Consider the following 26,477-nt stretch of genomic DNA (forward strand, 5'->3'; position numbering starts at 1 on the left):
TGAGTTGCTGTAGTTACAAGAAAACTCATCTATATGGGTGTACTCATTTTAACTGTGCAAACAACCTTAAGAGCACCACCACTCTACCTGCCATGCAAGAATGAGACCGAACATCCATCATGTGCCATGCATGGTCAGAAGGAGTCAAAGAGCAAACCAAAGCTCATCAAGATCAAGCATTAGACTAGCACATACTAGTTACCCAGCTATAAGAGTACTAGGTAGTACTAGGTATAAGAATAAGTAGTGCTACAAACAAATTTTCCACTGCATGCTATCTTTTAAAGCAACTGCTTTTTTTGTTTGTTTTTTTGTTTTTTAAAAAAAGCTGTTTCAGTTCTGTATACAGCCTGCTACTAAACACATTAACAGACTCCACTGCCTCCCCATCACCTCCACCCCCAAAAAGCAGCAATGAAAAGGGTTAGAACATATCTGAAGTGGCAAAACATCCAATGATGGATCCAGGGCACTTTGAGCCAATGCAAGTCAGCTGTGTAGCTGCTTTGGCAGACAGGGAAAGATGGGGTCATTTTCTCCCACTCTTGAGCCATAACTGGCAGAGTTTATTAGTAACATAGTACTGTCTCAAGTTACAGCTCTAGGTTTTCCTTGGGAAACAGTATGCACAGACCAAAGGACTGTATCAGGGTGGTACTTCATACTAAAGCTGATGGGATCTGTTTGGTAGGCAAGATGAGTAGATTATACATGGAAATACTGCTTGCATATATCAATATCCAAGAAACTCCAGCCAATGCTATTACAGCTAAATATACCAGAAGGTCTGCAAGAGCAGTGTCCTCAGCAAATAGTTAGTTGCAGGTGTGTTTTGAGCATAACAAGCTACATTACAGTTCAATGTACTACATAGAAATCATTTGGCTTTCATATTTTCAGTTTCTGAATTGCAAACACAATATAAACAAATAGTAACACTTATAGCAAATCAAACTGAAACACATACTGTGTTCAAACTTCAGGTTGGTTTTAATAGCAAACTTGTCTTCAGGTACAATGGATATTTCTGCTGTGACCACTATATCATTTATAAAGGAATTTTTTCAACTGACTCGAAAGTTAACATAAAACTACTCTCCTTTAGACTGCACAAAATCCTATTAATTTATCTTAGGCAACTGTAGCGGTATTTTAGTCAAAAACTGTGCAGTCTAATGTCTTGTAGGATCTAGAGAAGACTTCAACCAGTAGACTTAAGTGTATGACTTCTTGAAGCACAGGGATGGCTAATAACTCCACCAAGTTTCCTACATTCATTACTCCCTTTCCTTGTTGTTCCCAATTTTAATTCCAATGATAAATATTTCTTAGACCATATCTTCAAAACATAAGCCACTACTTAGGCTGGCCTGTAAATCTCTGACAAGTCATCAGTAGCTGAGTTCAAATTAAAAAGCTTATTCCATGATGAACTTTCTCCACTTTTGAGTAAAAATGCATCAAGTTTTATGAAGTCTTTGCCTTATAGAACCAAAAGTTAAGATTTCCTACCAGTTTGCACTTATATAAGATACACATGCAACCAAGAGGTAGAAATTCCAAGTGTTAAAAATAATCTCCTTTTGATTACAGGATCCAGAACTTAATACATCATCTCAAAACTCTGATAATCCCTCCTTCCCCCCCAATTTTCAAGTTGGGGAGACTAAGTTAAAATGTGAAAGCAAGAAAAGGACCTAGAAGAAATTAAGAAGCTCCAATAACAGAACAAGCAAGTCCACTGAACATTTTCAGCAAAGTTGTTAGTGCAGTTGGAATACATACTTCTGGTAGTGTGCTTCACCTTTACTTTGTGGATATATTTAAAGTACAGTGAAAGAGAGCACTGAGGTTTCTTAAGACATATGTAGCCCTTCTGTTGCAAGTTTGCACTATACAGAACTAGTTGAAGTTGGCTCTTCAATAAACCCCACTAAAGGAAGGGGGAAAAAAAAGCGCTAAAGGTTCTGCAACAACCAGCAGAGCTGTACTAACCCATGCTGCAATGGGATCACTACATGCACGCTAGCTAAAAGACTACCTCTTCTGTGTACATCTATCTATTGCAATTTTGCTATTTTTAGTGTTAGAACTGGTAAACTAAGGTCATACTCTAAGAAATACTACAAACTGCATTTCAACCTTCCAGGAACTTATCTGACCTTAACTCAACACAGGTTCATCAAAACCTAATTTACTTAAATTATTCATGACTTAATGCTCTAACTTAAAATTGAAGTAATGGGCTAGAGAAAAGAAGGCTTCTTAAAACAATCATGTATACATCTATTCTATAGCTACCTCTTCTGCCTAGCCCCTCCCAAAGTTAGCCTGAAAAACAGTAAAATCTACACAAAATTTTATTGCAGTCATACAAGGGGTACATCAAGGGTCAAATACAACAAATACTATGATGCAATTTTACATTTATTAAACTACAGTTCAAAGCACAAATTTACACATTCTAAATACACTAAACATCTAATGAAGTCACACTGGTCTCCCACTGACATTTGATATATCTGGGCGAAAGACAATAAGTTTACAAGACTTTTCTAACAGGAATCCTTAGTATAAAAACTGTGTACTTGTATGTAAACTGTTGAAGAACCCAAGCGATGGGTTTCCATCTCCACTAAGTCATCCATTTTGTTGCATATTTAAACGCTCAGGGGTTGAACAAACTTAAGTTTAAATTTGGATGCCATTATCTAACCCTCCCACACCCTGGTGAATTGTAGTTGTAGCTGGTTTTGCCTGGTCCCAATTAGCTACTAATATTTTTTCAAGTTTTGAAGAGAATGAATTGAATTCAAGATTGTTCCATTTCTTCCACACTGGAATGTCGACCAGACAAACTACAGACTTGCAACTGCAGGTCTAAATGAAGCGTTAATGCCTGTTTAAGCTGCAGTGGAAAAGCGGTCTTCTGAGCTCAGCTGAATGCAAGAAGGCACAAAGAAGAAATTCTTCATCGTGTCTGAAGTAATTCCAGCATCTTGCATCTCATCCCTACAGCAGGAAGTGCAAGAGTTATAATCAAGAGGAAAGAAGTCCTCATACACAATTTAACATCAGAAACCAGCACTAAATTTAGCATTTAAGTCTACTGCCCTCTACAATAGGGTGGCCTTAGTCTCAGCACCAAGGGAGAATCAGCTATGCCCATACTTGACAGACACAGAAAAGGCTGCAACTCTCCATCAGTGGAGGCTCAGGGCCACTGCTACTTAGGTATCTGGACAGGTTACTCAACTGTCACCAGCACTGCAACAGTGTTACTGCCTTTCCTACCTGCAACTATGATGCCAATATTATTTGCCAGTTACAATTACTAATATTAGAGACCTCAACAGTCAATATCAAGTAGTAAAAGGGTACAACTCAGGGACAGCTATCACTAAACTCAGTCTACATTAGAAACTTCACTTTTCTCTGTCAGCCCTAAAATAGGCAGTCTATCACAATTCTCACTTTAATCTTACTGAAGTCAGACAGCATAGTAACAAAACAAAAAACCAAAAAACCAAAAAGCTCTTCTGTCCAGCATTCATTTTTAAAGGAAACATCTGCATCTTGTATTTATCATAAATTTAATTTACATTTGGCTGTATTGTGCATTCTTGAAGGGAATAAAAAAACAATCTTGCCACTATTAATACAATTTTCTTACCAGTCACTGAAAGACATCATGTAGTAAATCAGTGGCCTCTGATAGTCGTTAAAGGTAGACTGTTCACCTAAGGTACCAGAACCCATGTTATCAAAGATCAGCCAATCTCCAACGCTCAGCTCAGGAAGAAGACAGTTTTCCACAATTTGATCAAGTTCATCACAGGATGGACCCCAAAGGCTGCTTGTGAACAGAGGCTCATCTTCCTTGTATTTCTACATGGAAATGATCCAGATAATTCAGACATTTGTTTATGAAAAAAATTCAAATATACATAATACATATACATGTAAATATACATACAAATATACATTTCTGAAAAATACAGAAGGACTCACCTTGTGAACCTCCGGAATAGTATTCAGTTTCTCAGACAATTTACTTGCAAAAGAACCATAAACACCATCATTTATGTAATAGGTAAATACTGGTTCATCATCATTCCTGGCTTGCTCCACTGGAAGGAAAAAAGTTGTCTTACTTTTTTTTTAAGTAAATAAGCATTTCTTTTGCAATCTAACTTAAGATAACAGCTTTCTTCTGAAAAGAAGGTGCCATATATACTGAAATTATGAGCAGAATCAGTATGAGATCAGATTATCAATTTAGATGTATCATTAAATGCAAAGGCTTAATAGATTAACATTTTTCAGTAACAATCACTAAAAATATAAATCCAGTGTCTACATTAGCAGACAGACTAGCCCTGTTTTGTTCCACATTCTTCAATATAGATCCTTCTAATAAACTTTCTGTAAACCACCTAACATAGGGTTATTATGTTTGCAATATAAGTCACTGAGAAGTCAGACCTAATAAGGAAATAAGAAGTGCCAAACAATTGTAACAAGGAGAAACTAAAATACACAGATTAAGCATGGTCAGAATCCAAAAGGTGGATTACAACTCAAGCATAGAGCACATTAAATATATACAAAGGCAAACTAGTCCATCCTGACTAAAATAAGTGGGCACTTATCTGCACTGATTCGTAACATGTAAAAGGTACATACATTGCTTACCTCCAGAAGGAAGAAGTTTATCACACTCAGTTTTCTTTGCAATGATGTTAACTGCTAGCGTAAATGCAGATGAAACATAGTAACATCCGGGCTCTGCAATCACATTAACACCAGATTCCTTAGGAAAGTAGATATCCAGCAGTGGCCTGATGACATGATTAACCTACAAAATTGAAATCAGATTACTTATAAAACTCATCCCATTAAAATATATGTATTTCTTGAAATAGATGTTTGGTTGACAGATTGGGCACCACAATACACAGTTCTAGGAAGCATGCCACAAGCTTATTCTACTCCTCTGTCCTTTGACAAGTGCCCTTACCAGAGGTCCAAAATTCACAAGAAGTGGTTGAAAGCAGAACATTCAGTTAAACACCAAGGGCTGAGTACCATGAGTCTGAGTATGATGCAGTCCCTGCTTCCAACCAAAGCTTAAGTTGTGGTGCACAAGATTAGGCAAGTAATTTCTAAGTTTTTCTAGCACAGTATATGATGTAAAATTATGTACGAAACCACAAGACCAAGGAAAGAGCTTGTTATGAGATTAGTTCTGAATACTTTCACACTGGAAACAGAGTTATTTAATATTGATTATCACTGAATTTCTCAAATCTTAAGCCAGATACTTACTTGTCTAAATTACTTGTTAACCTTGAAGCAACAGTTAGAACAAACTGTTTTTAATTTTTATTAGTAACTGTTGAATCGGTTGACTGTCTTACCTTTTGGGAGTTTGTCTTAAAGACAACACAAAACAGAACAACCTATTTAAACTATTATGTACTACTGCATACTAAAGATATAGTTTATGCCAAATCAATCATAAAAGTTCTATTTAAGGCTAACCAAAGTAGAGATGAGGGCAAAGCTTTGTCTTCAGTTCTAAAGTACCAAGAATACCAGTACAGTAACAACACGGTTTATGAACCAAAGCATGCTATGAATCATGGCCCAAACTATGCAGTAGAGCACATAACAGTCACTTGTAAAAAAAAGTTAGCTTAAGCCACCTTAACAGTAGTAATTTAGCCTGTGACCATAACTTAAGTCAACATTCATCCAATATCAACAGGATTAAAAAGAAATAATCATCTCCAAGAAGTCACTGCACTACCCCAATAGAGAATATAAAACCAATTATTTGGATCTTATAGATTTGCAGTCTATTATTGCAGAATTTAAAACAGGTTTTATTAATGTTATTTGGAATTGAAAGGTTAAACACTCAACTTCACAAATAAAAGTTTCAACATACCTCTTCCAACTGAAGTTCAGAACCCGTGAAGCCCCCACCAATATCCAATATGTCCATCTTAAAACCAAATTCTTCCTAAAATGCACAAGCAGAACTTAAGTGCACATACAAATGCAACTGTAAAAATATTTTTGTTGCTCCCTACTGTAGTAATTTTCTATATACTTACACTTCTGCATATATGAGGATAGCCTAGTTGGGGGAGTTGCATCCCAGTAAAAATTAGTATTCCTGCATTAAACCTAGTAGTAATAGTACTGGGATATCAGAGGCTGGTTACACAAATCTGCAGTAAAAGTCCTACTGCAATCTCAACTCCCATCTTGTGGTATTTGTTATATTCAGGCAATATTTGCTAACCAGGGTGGGGCACTGTGACAAAATTAGAATTTACAAATGTGTATAAAATAGGTCTTTTAGATATCACTTATATAACAAAAGACTGCTAGAACGCATTCGCACAAATGTGAGAACTTCAGTTACGTTGCTCTTCATATGTAACCAGTCACAGCTAATGCATGAACTGCAGTAATGAGTAGAGATTACTTAATTTCTTCTATATTTGGTTTATAAGCTTCTCATTTTATCTGATGAGATGTTTTCAAATAAAGGATTTTCGGATTTTGTGATATGGGAAATACATATAGAACATGCAATACACATTTGAGTCATCTGAAGTACCCAACAAATCCATTCCACTTTACTCAAATTCTGATTCCCAGCAAAACATGAAATCTTTACTATGTAAGCATAGGTTATTTCTTACAAAGTCACATGTTTCAAGTTAATATTTCTAGCAACATAAATGTCAAGATACAAATACTTAACATTTTAGTGCAACTTAAAAAGCTGTGTAACTTCTTGACACAGGTGGTGGAGGAGCCAACAAGGAGAGGTGTGCTGCTGGACCTTGTACTAACAAACAAAGAAGGACTGGTTAAAGATGTGAAGGTCGGGGGCAGCTTTGGCTGCAGTGACCACGAGATGGTGGAGTTCAGGATCCTGCGAGGAGGGGGCAGGGCACTAAGTAGGATCACAACCCTGGACTTCAGGAGAGCAAACTTTGGCCTCTTCAGGGACCTACTTGGAGGAATCCCATGGGTGAGGGCCCTAGAAGGAAGGGGCGGCGTTCAAGAGAGCTGGTTAATATTCAAACCACTTCCTCCAGGCTCAAGAGCGGTGCATCCCTATGAGTAGAAAGTCAAGCAAAGGAGGTAGGAGACCTGCATGGATGAGCAAGGAGCTCCTGGCAAAACTCAACCAGAAGAAGGAAGTATACGGAAAGTGGAAAGGGGGACAGGCCACTTGGGAGGAATATAGGAACGTTGTCAGAGTATGCAGGGATGTGACGAGGAAGGCTAAGGCCCATTTGGAATTAAATCTGGCAAGAGATGTCAAGGACAGCAAGAAGGGCTTCTTCAAATACATCAGCAGCAAGAGGAAGCCTAGGGAAAATGTGGGGCCTTTGCTGAATGGGGTGGGTGCCCTGGTGACAAAGGATGCAGAGAAGGCAGAGTTACTGAATGCCTTCTTTGCTTCAGTCTTTACTGCTCAGGCCAGCCCTCAGGAACCCCACACCCTGCAGGCAAGAGAGAAAGTCTGGAGAAAGGAAGACTTTCCCTTGGTTGAGGAGGATTGGGTTAGAGATCACTTAAGTAAACTTGATACTCACAAATCCATGGGCCCTGACGGGATGCACCCACGAGTGCTGAGGGAGCTGGCGGATGTCATTGCTAAGCCACTCTCCATCATATCTGAATGGTCATGGAGAACAGGAGAGGTGCCTGAAGACTGGAAGAAAGCCAATGTCACCCCAGTCTTCAAAAAGGGCAAGAAGGAGGACCCAGGGAACTACAGGCCAGTCAGCCTCACCTCCATCCCTGGAAAGGTGATGGAGCAGCACATCCTGGAGGCCATCTCCAAGCATGTGGAGGAAAAGAAGGTGATCAGGAGGAGTCAGCATGGCTTCACCAAGGGGAAATCATGCCTAACCAATCTGATAGCCTTCTATGATGGAATGACTGGCTGGGCAGATGAGGGGAGAGCAGTAGATGGTGTCTATCTTGACTTCAGCAAGGCTTTTGACACTGTCTCCCATAACATCCTCATAGACAAGCTCAGGAAGTGTGGTTTAGACGAGTGGACAGTGAGGTGGATTGAGAACTGGCTGAATGGCAGAGCTCAGAGGGTTGTGATCAGCAGTGCATAGTCTAGTTGGAGGCCTGTAGCTAGCGGTGTCCCCCAGGGGTCAGTCCTGGGTCCAGTCTTGTTCAACTTCTTCATCAATGGCCTGGATGAAGGGACAGAGTGCACCCTCAGCAAGTTTGCTGACAATACAAAACTGGGAGGAGTGGTGGATGCACCAGAGGGCTGTGCTGCCATTCAGAGAGACCTAGACAGGCTGGAGAGGTGGGCGGAGAGGAACCTCATGAAGTTCAACAAAGGCAAGTGCAGGGTCCTGCACCTGGGGAGGAATAACCCCATGCACCAGTACAGGTTGGGGGTTGACCTGCTGGAAAGCAGCTCTGCGGAGAAGGACCTGGGAGTGCTGGTGGACACCAAGTTAAGCATGAGGCAGCAATGTGCCCTTGTGGCCAAGAAGGCCAATGGTATCCTGGGGTGCATCAGGAAGAGTGGTGCCAGCAGGTCGAGGGAGGTGATCCTCCCCCTCTACTCAGCCCTGGTGAGGCCACATCTGGAGTGCTGCGTCCAGTGCTGGGCTCCCCAGTACAAGAGGGATGTGGCACTACTGGAGCAAGTCCAGCGAAGGGCTACAAAGATGATTAGGGGACTGGAGCATCTCTCTTATGAGGAAAGGCTGAGAGAGCTGGGCCTGTTTAGCCTGGAGAAGAGAAGGCTGAGAGGAGATCCTATCAATGTGTACAAGTATCTGAAGGGAGGGTGTCAAGAAGAAGGAGCCAGACTCTTTTCAGTGGTGCCGAGCGACAGGACAAGAGGCAACGGGCACAAACTGAAACACAGACAGTTCCATCTGAACATGAGGAAATACTTTTTCACTGTGAGGGTGACAGAGCACTGGAACAGGTTGCCCAGAGAGGTTGTGGAGTCTCCTTCTCTGGAGATACTCAAAACCCGCCTGGACACGATCCTGTGCAATGTGCTCTAGGTGACCCTGCTTGAGCAGGGGGGTTGGACTAGATGATCTCCAGAGGTCCCTTCCAACCTCAACCATTCTGTGATTCTGTATTTGTAGGATTGAGACTTGAACTTCAAAAAGCTTTTAACAGAAGTGGAAGACTAAATTTTCATTTGAAAGTGAATACTAAGTAGCAGCTGTTAGCGTTTAGTTTTATTCTTCATTGGAAGTAGGTCATCTTGGCAAATATCTTTTCTTTCTATTTGATAATATCAGCACTTTTCCCCTACAGTGCCTATAAAAGTTTACTGCTTTATAACTACTTGCATACTAGGCTACTGCCTGTCAGTGGAACAGTATTCATTAACTTCTTTGTCAATTTGTATTTATTTTTGTTCAGAACTAGGTTTATAAACTTTGTTCTGCCTCTGCCACATATTTGGCCAATTACTAAAATTCTGTTCCCTACACTAATACAATGTATTTTAGAAATAATGTACTTGGCTTGTTGGCATGATTAGAATAGAACAGATCCTCTACCGAAGCACTTGCACATATATATCTACTTACAGCCATGTCAAACACACACCGAGCATCAGATATAGCGTGAATGTACGTTTGCAGTTCCTTGCAAGTGTTTGAAACATGAAATCTGAAAGAAATAAAGATGCAGTTAATGCACAGAACCTCACAGCTTTCAGACCAAGCAAACTGTTTCTCTATCCACAATAGTAGGGAAAGTAGTTTATTCCCAAGTGGCAAAAGATGAGTTTGCATGTTATACACTAACTGCATAAAGAACACTGCTCAGATGATTGCTTTCTACTCCACTGTATCTGTGTACATGAGGCCTGTCTTGCTTTTAACGCTAAGAGTGGCCCGCAATATCCTAATCTTTAATAATGACAAGTTTACTGAACCTTTCAGTCTTCCAATATCAAAACAGTTAGTTTTCTTCAATGCATGCCAAAGCTAACAGTACCTGCATAAAGTCACCATCCTATCTTCTTTGCATTACCTTGCCTGTGCGTCCCCTCCCCTGGGCCATCCAGCTCTTGCCAAAGCTAGGGCTGTACTGTACATGCTATCTACTCACTCCAACATTTGGGCAAGGGGCTTGTCCCACTACCACCCTTTTCTGAAGCCTCTTCACCAACCAAGCCAGGTCCCGGTTTCACAGCAAAAACAAGCAGGTTAGGAAAGCAGTATTGCCTCCCACAACAGCCTGAATCCCCTCCAGCTCCTTGCCCAAAAGGTTAAGCAGTGCTACAATACTTGTAGTGACTAAGGTACTAAAATAAGCATCGACATTCTCATTGACTCCCTAAAGACTGGCATAGTCTGCCAGGTCTGAATACACCATACACATACCCCATTGAGCCACTAAACTGTCTAATTTATGTTTATTCACTTTAAGGAATGCCATTTTGAAGCAAAGGTTATGAGCTACATTTATTTTTTACACTTATTTGTATGTACCCAAGTTTGAAATTTGTTTAAAATGCACAAAAGCAATGTGTTATTGGTTAGAGTTAGTTCAGACACTCTGGATATAAAAGTAGTATTTTTTCTCAGTAGTGTCAAATTTTTGAATGCATTTGTCATTTGTAATGGCTATAGTACTTTTAGTCTTAAATTTAATGTACGAATTTCAAATAGATTTAAGTTTAAATACAATTTTGTTTTAAATCCTAAAAAATCTGATCTGCATTTCACATTTCTTTTTAGTTTGTTTTTCTGATAGAAGACCCACCCTCATTTTTCTTGTTCGACTGCTTTCTTAAAACATTCATGAGCACATCATTTGTTAGCATTTGAAAGCAGACAGAAGCAAGACTTGTGCATGCATTTTTGCTCCATACAATAAAACCCTTTTGTATATCTAACTTTAAATTAAAATACCACAGATTATTTGGAAGCTCTCAGAGCACTGGGATTAATTTCTGCCACCTGCAAATCAAAAACTTATCTGAATACTGCCTCTAAACATGATCAATGAGTGACACAAGACTATTCTAAGAAAATTGAACCCCATGTTTGTCTTGTTCAACATCTGTCCAAGCTATCCTATGCTATACTAGCATCTTATTTGTTCACCTGCTTATTGCTGGAAAACTACAGGCCCAGTGATCAGGGAAGTTCAAAAGCATAGCCAGAAAGTAGCTATGCTTAACTTTTCTTTTACCACAACAGAAAGATTTTCTGATACTCTTTCAAATTGCTTCAATGACAGTAATTACTTTGTTGCATGTTACTATTTGCTTGCAAGCAAAAACTGACATGATCTAAAATCTTTTCTTAACCCCTGTTAAAAAAAAAAGAAAAAAGAAAAGAAAAGAAGGATTCCATGCTGTATTTCTAAGTCTTGAGCACATCATACAATAACTTCAGCCAGGAGAGAACAATAACATTACTCACTTAACACCAACTATTTGGATTCCAAACTCCTTAGCACATTCCATAAGGTGCCTACAGTTCTTCAGAGTGGTACCAAACTTCATATTCATCTCCTCATCAGCAGTAATGTCTTCTGTGGCAATGTGCAGTAAGAGCCTAAGAGAAGGGGAAGATGATTGGGGCAGTTGGTTTACATCATCAGCACATGTGAAGCCTGAAGACTGTCAGAAGTATGTTGATTATGTTGTCAGTACTCCAGCTCCATCGATGGACGAGTCAAGTGAACCTAATAAAAACAATCCTGTACAGAGAAAAAACTAGCAATTAGGGGCTAAAACATGGAGCCAACAAGGATAAGGGATTTCGAAATGCAGCAACTAAGACTCTTTTGTAGCAGCAAGAGTCTGCTGAGTGCTGTAATAAAAGAGAATGTTACCTTCTAATAAAGTATACTTTCTCATAAAACCATTAATGACTGTCAATAAGCTTTTCCCATCTCTATCCTTCTTTGTAACCAAGAGGAAGAGAATACAGAGATTCCCCTTCAATCAGTCATGTACCAGATTTGGTAAACAACATCTGGAGAACAGCAGTTTGACACATACAAAGTACACCCTGGCCACATCCCTCTACCTCCCCTCTCAGCTGGTCACTGGGATGGGTAGGTCTGTTCATTTTCTCTTCCTTCTTTCAGGACACTTGGAAAGGAAATGCAGTGAATATCAGCTCTCACAGTTTTATCATGCAGCGAGATAACTTCCTCCCTCAGGTCAAAGCCTAATTCTGTGCAGGTTTGGCAGACAGGACTGTCAGTTGTTGACAGTTTCCTACACTAAAGTAACACTTGACTGTTTGGCAAGGACATGCTCAAAAACCTCTAGGAACACTCCCCTGTCCCCCTTCAACAAATACAGATATGAAGTGCTGTTCCCTAAGAAAAGTTACCAGCTTTCCTCTTCTCCCAACCACAATAAAGAAAGATCATTTAATTAGCCATATGGTTCACTAAATGAAAGTTGTATCATGATATATACATAGACTATGTACAGCACATCACAACTAACTGAGATGGAGAGCATAAGTGGCAAAAGCTCTGCACCTGCAAATGAAGGAATTGAGACATGCAACAAATGAAGCTTAGCCAGTACAAAATACAATGGCTTAACAGCTACTGCGACTTCTAAAAGTCCCTCTGAACATCGAGATGTCTTCAAAAAGATATTTTGTAAAGAGCAAATATCCTGAATTGTCTCACATGTGTTACCTGGCAATCCTTGCCAATTTTAATTTATACCACTTGAGAAACTCAGACTGGTCTCTAATTTCCTGGCTTTCCACTAGTATAGACACCTCTTAAAGTTTGTAGTCAAATAGTATTTTGTAAAGCATTTGGAAAAAATACTAGATATACCAACACACAAGAAGTCTGTAAAAACTAAATTCTTTAAAACATTTAAAAAATTCAAAACCACAGTACTATTGTCTATAACCTCAGCTTAGACAATAATACTTAAAGACATACTATTTTAAATTTTGATGAGTTTTCATAGCAGCATTATCAATTAATCAAGAGATTTATCTAGAGGAAACCACTGTACAAGTAGTGTTATTCTGATTTCTGAAAATCTTCTAGTATGATTCTTCTCGGTCTCAGAGCAGGAATAGAAGACAATTTGTGCATTTGGTGTTTGGGATTTGATGGGGGTTTGTTTTTTTAAGAAAAGCATTGATCTTTATAAGCAACCGCTCTTCTACTGGAGATTTCAGGACACCCCTGAGCTTAACTGTTACCTTTGGATTTCCCAGGCAAATCACTTAAGAAACAAAAGGAAGTGAAGCTTTAAGTACTGCTTTCCTCATATCTCCCCTTTCTCTAAAAAGTTTAGAATCACTCAAGTTATTAAAAATTCCAAAGATATAAACATCCATTCCAGAATACCAAAGAGACCCATCCAATAGTGAGTTTAGTGCAGAATGTTATGAAAATTTTGAGAAAATTAGGAGTAGCAGAACTACAGCTTCCTAAGCAGGATTTCCTCTACTAAAGCACAATTAGCTTCATTCACAAAGACAGCCTAGCTGTAACTATCACAGGTAGTAAGAACAAGACTATATAAAGGCTTTGACTTTTTGAAACTATGCCAAAGGAAAGGGGAGGGGGGGAGAAGAAACACCAATTTGATACTGAAGTAACAGCTACATAGTTTTAGTGACCTGAATGTAATAATAAAACCCACAAGCAAACAAATCTTTATAGAATAGAAGCCTGATCTCCAGTTCTCCTAGAAAATTTAGATGTCAAAGTGCAATTCCTTTACAGAAGTTTAATTTCTTGTCCTTTGTAATTAGGAACTTTTTCAAGCTTCAACTGTGATTCTTAAAAAAAGTAAAAGCAGTTTAGTTTGTTTTTCTCTAGCTTATGCAACTCCTGCATTTTGTCTCCTTGCTTTAAAGTTCTTCTGGTTCAAGAAAAATCTGCATCCAATTTCTCCTGCTCTGAATGTTAAGATAGAGAACACTTTCTAAAAGAGGCTGTTACATTCAAGGAAATCAACACAAAAACTAGTTTTCAGAAGAAGTCATCTTTCTCTTTACTGAAAGAAAAAGACTGAAATAGAAAAGGGCATGTCGTTTTCTGCATTCTTTATTCTTGCTTCTTCTGCTGTCAGACAGATCCTTCAGACTGCCCATAGCCCAGCTGTTTTCAGTCAAGTAGCTATATGGTTATCTCAGATGGTGCTTTTCCACTCTCATCACCCACATTAAAGGGACACTCCACAAAACACTGGCTCTTGCTCATGTCTTCCTGAATTATGAGGGTTTTTCTAGAGCTCCTCATGCTAGGAAATAATTCAGTCAAGGAAGTCAAACTGAGAAAATAGTCTCTACTTGGCAGCCATGAATATCTAGGTTGCACAATCTGAATCTGTCTTTACCCAAAAGAGCCAAAAGATATTCGAGATCCATCACAGGTATATGAGCAGTCCTCACTCTAGGCAAAGGTCATCCCACAAGCAAACAATGGATGGAGCAGAGCACAGAAAAAGGCAACCTTTCATTACACCGCTCATTTGTCTGATCAGAAGAGTTGTATAAACAAACTGCTGTTATCAGGAAAACCCCCACAACCAGTTCTGCATATTCCTGCATAGTACTAAGTATGTTTCACTTGGTCAACAGCTTAGCCAAAGTCAGCAAGCACCTGTGTAATTTTAATTGCCCACATGTCTGTTCTGATGATGTAGTTAACTAGCTCATAAATCACTAGTGACATAAGACTGTTTTAGTTTCGCTAAGGCATTCATGAGCATGAGTATGTCAAGGCCAACATCCACAAAATTATTTATCATAGATTACATTCTTTGCGCAGGAAGTACTCTCCGGTGTGCAAAGCACTGACAGGGTTCAACAAGGATGAAGCAGAATCATTTGTAACAGCAGTGTGAAATCCTGAGGTAGTCTTAGAGAGTGAAGTGGGATTAGTAGTCTCCCCAAATATTCAATTTTGTAGAATCTTCCCAGTTCTATAACTACGGCCACAGCTTTGTGAGAAGGCATGATGCTTTGCCAAGGACTGTCTAGAACCAAGGGCTTTGGTAAGGGTGTCTGGCAACTCATTTCTCAGGGCACCCTGACAAAATTTGCATGGAAGCTACACTTCAGTAGTCACCAGCAAACACTTAACATTCACTTCAGGCACTGACTCCAGCGTTTTAGAGATGTGGTCCACAAAGTCTTCATATATGAGAAGGTGATGCTTAATGAAGTAAGCACCTATCAGTCTAAAAGAAGCCACCATCCTGTACAGATACAATTGGTAGCAATAGAATTCTTATATTTAACAGCTAACACATCAACTTTAGTTATTTCTCTACAGAAAGTGTCTGGGCCAACACTGAACTGACTCAAAGAGGAACTAGAGTTAAGTTCCTCACTGTTTTATAAGTGGGGAAATATCTGCAGGCACATCTCAAACCAGCACAGTCCATTCAAGCCCTAGATGGGACCCAGTGTATGTGCTCATCTGCTGATAGTTTCTGCCCAGACTTTGGCTGAAGCCATTAAAATCAAAATGGAATATCCTGAAAGAAAATACTGAGGTCACAAAAAGTAGAATGAAGATGTACTTGGAGACAAGGTGCCAGAATTTTGAAATCTAGCCACCAAAACCTTTAAATCTAGGTATCAAGACCTACCCTGCCAAGCCAAAAGACAAGATTTCTCTCCAAAAAAGGGGCTTAATATCATATGGGGAAGCTGAGACCCAGATGGGAAAAATCTTGCACAAAAACTACCTTCAAAACAAGCAAGAGAAGAAAACAACAGATACAAGTGAATTGTACTGAAGCCATGTCTCTTACAACTCAAACAGCCCCAGGATTACAGCCAAATTCCTATCATGTAAAAAGCAAAAAACCAAAATTGACACTTACTTAGCATTTGGGTGGCTACGTGCAATTTTCTTCAGCTCAATATCGTTGTCACAGGTCATGATGTTTATCCCAGCTTTTGCTGCATACTTTATCTGAGAAGCTTGCTTACAAGGATTTGTATATATAATGTTTTCAGGAGAAATGCCCAAGTCTTGTACCAATGCCATTTCAGACTGAAAAACAGGACCATAGCAGGGTTTCAGACATGTTCAAGGGCACTACCTTTACTGAATTTGTATTAAAGGTACTCTAGTACTATACAAAATAGTCCATATAAGCTATAAAGAAAACTAACTGCTGCTTCTAGGATAGAAGTATAAATTTGTAATAGCCAGTTACTTATGAGTTTACAATTTAAATTATATTAATTCACATGGCACTTAATATCAAAAGGCTGACAGAGATGAAAGACAGAAGGGAAATAAGGCACGCACACACACACAAAAGGAGCACTTACTTTACTGGAACATGCAAATCCAATTCCAAGAGTTCCCAAAATTTCAAGTACACCTGGAGTAGAATTGCATTTTACAGGGTAAAATGGTTTTATTGGTGCCATCACATTCTGCCACTGTATGTTTTTCTTTACAAGTTTTCCAAGATCACCAACATAAAATGCTCTTTTTCCAGTCTAAAAAATAAAATTAGGAAAATAAAATGTCGGAAATTGTGGGCTTGCTGTCAAAACAGAAACAACCTATGAAGCGAAATCATAAAGGATTATGTATTTTCTGTCCTGCTATTAACTTTTAGGTTTGACCTTGATCAATTCACTTGGGTTTTATTTTTACCTAGCAATTTGAACTAGCTTTACAGCTAAGAATACCTACCACTTCGAAGATATTTTGAATGTTATTTAGACATATTCTGAGATTCCGGGGCAAAAGATATTATTTAAATGCCAAATATCAATTTTATCTAAAAATATAGAAAAGGTTACAAATCTCTTCCAACTTTATATTTTCAGAAGTTCACAATTCTTCAGAGGAAGCAAATGCACTGGGATGAAAGTTTCCAGTCTCAACATAATCTGTAGTTTATCATACAGGAAAAAGTCTAATACACTACCATTGTTTCAGCATCTAGCTAATAACTTACATATTTACTGAAAATTTGTTTGATAAATATTTTAACTGATGAAGTCAAACATTGAGACTGTTCTCCATATTTTATGAAGGACAAAGGTTAAACAGAATTTAAATAAATAAATTATTATTATTAAGGTTGCAGAGTCAAGTACATAATCTTTAAAATGCACAATTTTATGGAAACTGCAGCAGTCCCCCTTGTGCATTTGTTACCATAGTCTTGCTCAATATCAAGTCATGTTGTGGATGTGGTAGACCGAGAGCCAAACTGATCATTCTGTATTTGTTCATAACGTACATTCAATAAAATTCCTGTAAATGAATAGCCTACTGTACACCAATTAAAGACCATCACAGAATATATCAATCTGAATTAAGACCATACATCAGATATTAATACTAACACTTGACTTTCACAGATATGAAATTTTCTGTTGTGGCTTATAGTACACAATGTCTTTATTTCTGTTTAAAAAACACAAATAGAAATTCCATCGGGTGGAAGCATACTGACCCCCTGTACGGGTCACCAGCAGGAATGGGATCTGGAGCTTTAGATCCATGGCACAGGCCTCTACCCCTTGAGCTAAAGGAGTAAATGAAAGCAGCAGGAGGCAGCTATCCTCTGTGAGCCAGCCAGTGGTTGGAGACATGACATGTTGCCAGTAGTTTACCTATTTATTTGCTAGACAGAAAAAGAATATTAGGAATCAGGATTTGGGAATCCTATACCTGACTGCAGAAGGCCATGGGATTTAGCTGTTTGCTGTACTATAGCTGAGCACTTGCATCTAACACTAGTTCTGATAAACCATAGGATAAAGTGAACAACTCATAGGTATGGCATATTTAAGGATACAGGACTTGCTTAACAAAAATTCATTTTTATAAAGTTCTTCCTCTCTATAACTCTAAAACAAAGGCTACAACATCTTCCAGCCTCCTCAGCAAGCAGTGAGGCCTTATTCAATAACACTATTTTTGTATACACAGAATTCTTCAACTTTTCTTTTTCCAGGGGATGGTTAAACCTCACTAGCTCTTAGGCCAGTTTATTTTCTTGAAAGAAAGGAGTAGCACCTCTCATTATGTCCTTGTTCCTCCTACTTGCATTTCTACACGGAAAAGGCTTATGAGAAGACTTACAACTCTAAAAGCATGACTGACCAGATGTTTTAAACATGGTTTTAAATTGGCTGAGCATACGAATTTGTCTAAACTTTGGCACATTTTCAGGGAAAGAGGGAAAAAAAGTGTTTCTAACTCAGTACTATCAACTTGCCAAATTTCAAATTCCTGGTCTAAAACCCATTGACAATAAAAGCTCTTCAAGGAATGCGATGGGAACCTCTATTTAATACATCAGCAAGACTATTTTCCTCCTAGCCATGCTCAGGGAGGTAACAATTGTTGCCCAAATTTCCCCAAAACAGAATTCAGCCTGAGACAAACAGGAACAGCAAAGAAATAGAATTGACATGAATCTAGTTTTAAAGAGTTTTAGCTGATTGCTCCTCTGTTGCTGTCATCTCAGTGCTAAATACCTTGACCTAGTTTGAAGACTTAAGAGAACCAACCAACAGATTTGGAAAATTTAAAAACTTACATGAGTATGTTCATAAATACAGTTGTCAATAACATCTGCAAGAGTTGCTCCTTCATCCAACAGGCCAATGGAGTAATTTGCATCCTCCAGAAATCCTTTCATCTCAGCCGTATTCCACAAAGCCGACAGTCATAAACCAAGAAACACAAGGGATGGGCTTCCAAGCCTTATATCCGGGTCCTTAAATTATGCAACAAACTGTACAAGGAAAACATAAATCAATGGAGAAAAGAGCACAAGGCTTTCCACAGGACTGTTTAAAGATTAGGAAGAGCTTTCTGCACTTGGTGCACCACAAACAGAAGGAAAAGATAAAAAACAGATTTTTTTACTCTGTCCTTCCTCTATTTGCCAGTGATAAGAATAGTGTAATTTTACTGAATCCAAGAATAAGATAGAAAGTGCACACTTTAAATCTGCTACTAAACTTAAAGATGAGTCAGAAACCACTGATACAAGGCTGTTCTTGGGAAGAATCAGATTGAATACACACTGAACTGTGTAGAGCTTATGCACACTATTAAAAATATTGCAGATGTAAAATACTTGTACAAACACTTAATCTCAGCTATTCCAAAGTGTAACATCTTAAGTGACACGAGTATTCAAGCACACCATTGGAGAACTGACTGCCTGTAATAAAACATTCCTGAATTCATGAAAGAAAACTTAGTTTATTAAATGCTAGCATTGACATTTAATTCATGTTTTTGTTGACACGCAACTTTGTTTACATGCTAGTTTATAACTATTGCCTGCAAACATTAGATTCACTAAACAGTTACTTTGCTGTTCTGTTCATAAAGTTACCTACCATACTTAAAATCTCCACTTAAAGGTGAACAGAACAGAGAAGTCACTAGCTAAAAGTAATTTTTAAAATGACAGCTAATCTTAGTAAACGCAACTGGTATTAAAGAAAATTATCAGTTATAACTTAACTTAACTGAGTCTTATCTTCAAACCTTTACTGTCAGTTAGATATTGTTTTTCTGCAAAAATAAAGCTTGAATCAGCAAGGTCCAAAGATAGAAAACATTGTTTTATATATATACACACAAAGTCTTAGGACATGGATGAAAAAAGCTAATTGCAAGTAAAAATGAGTACACAGCAGAGAACTACCAACAGCCAATTATATAACTATCAGTCTTACTTGATGACTAGAATAATTTTCAGTTCACATTCCCTTAGAGTTGTCTGTCTTGAAAGCAATTTATTAGTTTGTAATAACTGACTGATCAGACTTCACTTTTCAATTTTTTTTCTTCAAATCTCACATCTTTATGGCAAACACAAGACTGATCAAAACTAGCTAGTTAGCCTCTATGTGAGCACCCTAGACATTTTTCAATATTTGAACAGAAGTTGCATGGCAGTTATTAAAAAAACTGGGCATTTGCTAAAGACACATGGTATTTGGCTTTAAAATAATAAAACATGTTTCTGGTTAAAAGTGCTGATAGGAATCAAATGTTTCAGTTGAGTTCAGCTTCACTAAGAAATTCTAAAAGCTAAGAAGATAGTTTTAGCTTCAAGCGATCACAAGGCCATGATACTAGCTCCATCTCATATTTCTTCCTCCACCTCCCAGCCTGTCAAAAACCAGTTTGCAACATACCTTTGGTCAACATTGCTGATTATGAAAAAAATTACTTTCACTTAAGCTCATATTGACAAAGACAACTAAGGAGCAGTTTTACCATTTTCTTGCCATTTTAACTGGTAATGGAGAAGTAGCCAGCACAGCTTTGTTTGCTTTCTGCATAAATCATTTTGAGTATGCCACCTGTTTTCCTCAAAAGAAACATTTACTGACAGGTGACTAACTCAGTGGCAGAGTATTTTCAGTTACATTCAGAAAGTGAATGCTAAAGGCAAGTATGCTTCTTATCCAGCATGCTTGTCTCATGCCTACAGTGAGTCATATGCTTATTTAAATGAACCTAAAGATCCAAAACAATTATGAAATCCTGACATCAATGTGATAATTAAGTAAATTCAGATTATAAAAACAATGACTAGGTGGTAGAAACTGTAAAAAACAGGAAAAGTACCTTCACAATCACATCTCAGTTTAGGTTAGTGAATTACAGCTAAAATTCCTTAAAAAAAAGTAAACGAAATTTGACTTCGCATTAACGAAAGGAACAAGAATCCTAGAGTCCTGTTTACATAGCTACAGCCATGCTCTGAACAGGTACTTCCTAGTTAATTAGCACAAAGCCCTTACCATTCACCTCCACAAATATCAATCAGGAACAGAAGTACCACAAACTTTTTGGTAAAGAAAAGCTGGTATCAACATTTTATTAAAAACCTGAGAAAATTCTGGACTACACAAACATTGAAGGTCAAGAAGAAGAAGGAAAGCTATGAATATAGTTAAAATGGCAGCAGCAGACCAGTTCTTTTGGCATAATTTCTTTATACTGTGTTTTAAAATAGCCTAATGCTTAACTAGATTTAAAAGTACTTCATCCATCCTCAGAAACTTGCTGGTTGTGTAATAAAAAACATTAAAGTTTTTCCTATAATAATGGAATCGGTTGTCCCATTGCAAGAAAAATAATGCCCAAAGAGAGGAGCAGTACAGCAAAAGCAAAAGGATTTCCATTTTCAGCAGATTATTCAAATGTAGCAGACTAAGTTAACCATTCAAAACCCAAAAGTTTCTTAAAACTCCAAGTCAAAAAAGGATTCATTTAAGGGGAAAAAAATGTTTTCTTTTGCATCTATAACATCTTTTCCACACATCTAATCTGGCTTACAATTTTAGCAAAAACTTTAACAAAACTCATTAGCCACATTTTGACACAGTAATGCTGTACAAGATGAATTTCCATGTTCCCACTTCCTCATTCCCTCTCCCCACTCTATCTGACCAGGCACGGCTTTAAGTATCTGCAATTAAATGTATGTAAAAGAAGTGAATGGGCTGACAAAAGCCTCATATCTGAGCTTCTTTATACTAGGTCAAATTGTTGGACAAATTCTGTGTTTCTAATCATAAACTTAGAATTCCCTGACATATTTGTACAAACCTGCTAAATAGTCAGGAGGCAAAACTAAAGTATTTTAAGGAATTACTGTATACACAAAGGTACTACTTCGCTAGATTTTAATTTTTCTTTCTTTTAAAGAAGTTAAGGAGGGAAGACAACAGGATGATGTTTCTCATCTACAAGAGAAGATCTCCAGTAGTACAGCAGATACTTTATTTTGATTTTTCAGAATTACCCATCCCTTGTTTGTCACTCAGTGCCACATGACACTTCCTGGACTCTAAAGAGTGCAGATGGTCAAGAAACTCTTCCACTTCCATTTATCCATACCTCCACTCAGAAGAAGCACAGATCTGCCCTACTGGAGGGTTTTAGTACACTCAAGGCACCAGTCATGAGCACTGACGAGACTTTAGACTACCCAGGCGCTCACACCCTGCAGGCTAATTGCTGGTGCCTCATGGCAAATGAAGAGGCTCGGTCTAAACAACAGCTGGCTTTGTTGTTGTTAAGTCTCTTATTATTTATCTAAATGACTTGCATGGGAGTGGATTCAGGCTAATTTTGTAGTACTCTTAAAATAAAGAGTTTTTTCATAGTTAATTGTGTCTAATTTTCAGACAGAGATGGTATAGAAGAACACTTCAAAAGCTTCCCTGTTACAGGGAGGGAGATCCTGGGGGGTGGGGAAGAACTGGTTTAAACAAATCATGGGAGGAGGGAGGTTTCTTCACCACTAACACCCTGAAAACAACAACAAAATGAACATTTATCTGGCAAGTTAAAGTTTATAGGCAAAGATTTTTAAAAATATGTTTTCAGAGAAATGAATATATTCATTCCAGTTGAGCATACTGCTCTATGAAATAATGGTAAAAACATTTGTGATTTACTCAACTAATCAATCACAAAGTTGACAAGAAACTTACTGCCTGATTAATTCTTGCTGTTTTTTAAAGTTGAAGGTCATTTCCTAAAACAGATGTGTCTTTTCATAATTCATTAGTCCAAAAGCATCCTGTAGTCAAGAGGCAGGGACAAAAATGAATCAGTACTAAGTACAGACTTAATAGCTTGCGAGAAACCAGAAACAACCAAGTATAACCACACTCAGGCTGTTAAAAAGCAGTTTTTTCTAAGCATGTCTGTGACATCTAAGCTTTTCATTTTGCAAAACTGATCTAGTAAAAAGAGCTACCAGTAGCCTACCAACTTCTGTCCTCAGAGTCACAGCTCATTCTTCTCCAATTTCTCTTACTCTGGAAGAAATGACATCTCTTCAATCTTTTTGACAACCAGATAGGAAGAATATTTGACAAGGAAAAAACTGAAATGACCTCCAGCAGTGCTACAGCAATATCACAAAATTGTGCAAACATAAGAAACGTTCCTTTAAGGTCTTAATATCATAACAGACTGATTTAAGAGTGTGCCTTATTCTGTTTCCCCCACTCCCTCCTAGGGAAGAGGAGAAACAGTGATAAAATTTGTGAAAAATTAAATACACACAAAAAGAAATCAGAAGAATAGTTTAAGAGTTATTCTAAAATCTAGAAGAGGCAGAAGTCATGACAGTACAAAGTTCAGTCCTCACTGGGAATGCTGACTTATTGCAAGTCATGGTTTGAAAAACAACGTGGTAACAACCACACACTTTACCTCCTCAGATGTCAGCCTGCACAGTGCTCCAGGACACATATTTTAGGGCAAACAAAAGCTGTCAAGTGGTATGAGACTTCTACATAGGCATGCAATTGCTTTCTTTGAAGTAAGCATTACATCCTCAGGCTCTTTATGGTTTAACACAATGACTTCCCAGATTAAGAGCTTTATCTTAAAGTTTAAATATGTAAACACTGCAATTAAGGCAGACATCTGGAATACAAGAAAATTAAAATGCTCTGAGAAGCAACTAACTAAAGTGTCATATGCAAATATCCATAAACACATAGTTTATATTTTTTTCTTTACACTTCCAAAACTACATATTGTCTGGGGAGGTGGGGGGAGAACATCCACCTTCCCCCACCAAGAACAAAGTCTCTGCAGAGCAAACAGTTTCCCTATAATGCCTTTCAACTGTCTTATTATACCAAATAAATATTTATGAGATTAGGATTTTTGCATCAGCATAATTGTTAGAGGTAGAATATATTCATCTCGCATTCCTTACTGTAATGGTTCTTCAGGAATAAGAGATTAAAAAGTAAAAGTATTTTGTCTTTAACACAGAAGTAGATATACTAAAAATTAGAAACTGAGATCTCTGCTTTCAGCACAGGAAATGTTTATTTATACTAGGAGTATCTTTAAAAAATATTCCAAAATGCAATCTGACCAACAGATCCTTATCATTCAGTTATTTGAATGCAACCATAAACACCTCAGGGAAATGACAAAGCAGGTATTTCTATTCACATCAGCAGTGGACATTACCCAAGTTGCCCCTCATTACAAAATCACATAGGACATAGCAGAGTGTTTATACTGCTTGGGTTCATTTCAGCCTACTATTCTCTCAGGACTATTTCACATGATTAAATGAGCCATATAAAAGAGCATTTCTGAGGAAGAATAAAGTAAGGAAAGGGAGAAGATACTCAAAAACATCCTATTTGACACTTCCTCTGGCCAGAACCATGCTTTCAAAAAAAATTCAAAGCTTACAAAAATGAGTGCTCTCAAAAGCATGTGGTATCAGAGGCATACATGCTAGCATTTCTCTTTCATGATACTGCAAACAGTTATTTCCCTATCCTACCCTCATTTATTTAGTCAACACAAAACATTCAGCCTTCCCATTGCATCCCCCCCCACCCAAGTCCTCCTGTTCCATCACTGACCCCAAGTCCCATTCAGACAAAAATTCAGGAGAATTTAAAGCTAGCCAGTCCAAATTACTACTACTTCCACTTAGCATAGACAGGGCTGGTTAACAGATCAGATTTCCATCGCTAATTCCCTCCGTTTCCTATAAACCTGATGTGGCAATAAATAGAACAGATTTTCAAAGGAGCAATACTTCAAACCGTAGTTGCCAGACTTTTTGCTCAGGAAATCAGAGCTTGAAGAGTAAGACAGAACTAAATCTCAAGAAGTTCCTCCCTGGCCAGCATAGTGCAAAGACAAAATGGGAAGGGAGAGAACAAAAAAGGAAGCAAGTTTAACAAGAACATAAGCACACCTTCAGACATAGGATTTTTATTTGCATTCCACTGGAAAACAAGATTAATAATTATATTTAAATGTTCAATTGACCTTTTCCCCTTAAATCATTTTACAAATTGAAAAGGACTCAAACTATAAATTAGCTGGCTAACTTAAGTATGTGTTTGAGGCATTTAGCTGTGCTTCAGCACACCCAAAACACACAAACTTACTGGCTAACATTTGCATACTACTAGATACATCACCACTACCTTCATTAAGCTACTTATATTTCTGTACAGTATGTTATTACTGAAGACATAATAGATCCTAGCACAAACACACAGAGCATCTGAACATTCAGCTACAAACACAGCAAATCCAGTAGCATTTCCATTGCAGGACAAGTGTAACTTGCAGTATTTACTACAGCACATCAGTCCACCAGTAAAAGAAAGAACAGTCTCAGTGAAAGTACCAAAACAAGCTTCTCCATGCTTAAGCATAAAACAAAGTCAGAATCATTTCAAACCCATTTTAAAAGTTAAAATTGATTTTAAAGTAGCTTAAGATTTTATACTACATTTACTCCTTCCTCCTAACTACTCTTCTGCCCTTCCTATAAGTATTTACTCTATTCCTGTTCAAGTGCAAAGTGTCATACAAGGAGTTGTTCTATTCACATAAAAAGGTAGCTGAAACTCAGAAAGTAAGAGAAACATTTTCCTTAGATCTTTCCCTTATAAAAATCATGTGTAACCTACAAAATACAAGAGATATTCAGATAATTTTCAGTGTTAGTCATATTCACTTGACTAGAAGTCATCTACATAGATCCAGATATATTTGGTTAATTCCAGCCCATTTCAAACAAAGCCAAAAGAAAACAATCTCTGCAGATAAAGTCAGAAGTCAGGATAAACCAGCTCACCCTGTGTTTTCCTTACTGCAATGTTTTCAAAGGACAGGGTCATCTACATAAAGCACCTTATGAGGAGACATACTAACATAACTGACATTTAAACTCTTTGGGGTGTTTAAAACATACCTGGCTGAGTTGGATACACTTAACCATTATCATTTTAAAAATTTACATTAAAGAGCTCTATATAATTATAGACAGTAAACCAACAAAACAAAATATCTTCAGCTAGACTGGAAAAAAGTAATACCATATAAAATTGGCTTAACTCAGATGTAACAAGTTAGTTTACGGCTATTGTTAAAAATCACATAAAACGATTGTTTTATGTTTAACAGAACAGGATAGCCACACACATTCCAGAGTTTGAGCTCCTTAAGATCAGCTATGGGTATTCATTTGTTTTCAGTCATCATGGGTTTTGTTTTTCTTTAATAACTGTTTGCCTTTTAAAATTTAAGGGCATTTATAATTGGAAAATGACTTCCATCCAACATAGAACTTCGCATTCTGCTGTAGCTCAGCTACAACTATTTGTGGAAGTGGACAGCAATTAGCAAATAATGGAGACAGGCATCTGGGAAGGCACACCCTTCATGATCAGCATTAGTTACTGTTTACAATAGCAAGTTTTTAACTATTTCAGTAAAAAATACCTTAAGAAATCACACAATACCAAGCAAATCATGGTCTGGTGTTGTTACCCAATGCCAACTCATGACTTCAGAATTAGAAGTTGCTGCATTTTATTTTAGGATTTCTGCAGCCGACAGCCTTAGTTCAGAAGAGTAACTCTATAAAGTTTACTTATACATTCAAGTCCCACTGA

The 26,477-nt window shown here is 37.8% G+C and overlaps 1 protein-coding gene across 4 annotated transcripts in view; it reads right to left on the reverse strand.

Moving 5' to 3' along the window:
* Nucleotides 1-966: 966 nt before the first annotated feature.
* AZIN1 (antizyme inhibitor 1) overlaps nt 967-26,477 on the reverse strand; it is a 31,964-nt gene continuing 6,453 nt past the window's right edge. Inside the window, exons 1-11 of one of the 4 annotated variants that reach the window (XM_067290394.1) lie at nt 22,509-22,557; nt 18,575-18,772; nt 16,338-16,511; nt 15,881-16,053; nt 11,469-11,603; nt 9,621-9,702; nt 5,954-6,028; nt 4,687-4,858; nt 4,012-4,130; nt 3,674-3,888; nt 967-3,012 (exon numbers count right to left, since the gene is read on the reverse strand). In XM_067290394.1, the coding sequence (XP_067146495.1) occupies nt 2,904-3,012; nt 3,674-3,888; nt 4,012-4,130; nt 4,687-4,858; nt 5,954-6,028; nt 9,621-9,702; nt 11,469-11,603; nt 15,881-16,053; nt 16,338-16,511; nt 18,575-18,676 (1,356 nt within the window). In that variant the 5' untranslated portion in view covers nt 18,677-18,772; nt 22,509-22,557 and the 3' untranslated portion in view covers nt 967-2,903. Of the gene's footprint in view, nt 3,013-3,673; nt 3,889-4,011; nt 4,131-4,686; nt 4,859-5,953; nt 6,029-9,620; nt 9,703-11,468; nt 11,604-15,880; nt 16,054-16,337; nt 16,512-17,482; nt 17,654-18,574; nt 18,773-22,508; nt 22,558-26,477 lie in introns of those variants that run through there. The other 3 variants (XM_067290396.1, XM_067290395.1, XM_067290393.1) reach the window with 3 other exon arrangements.

The sequence above is a fragment of the Apteryx mantelli genome, chromosome 2 (genome assembly GCF_036417845.1).
Source record: "Apteryx mantelli isolate bAptMan1 chromosome 2, bAptMan1.hap1, whole genome shotgun sequence".
NCBI lineage: Eukaryota > Metazoa > Chordata > Aves > Apterygiformes > Apterygidae > Apteryx > Apteryx mantelli.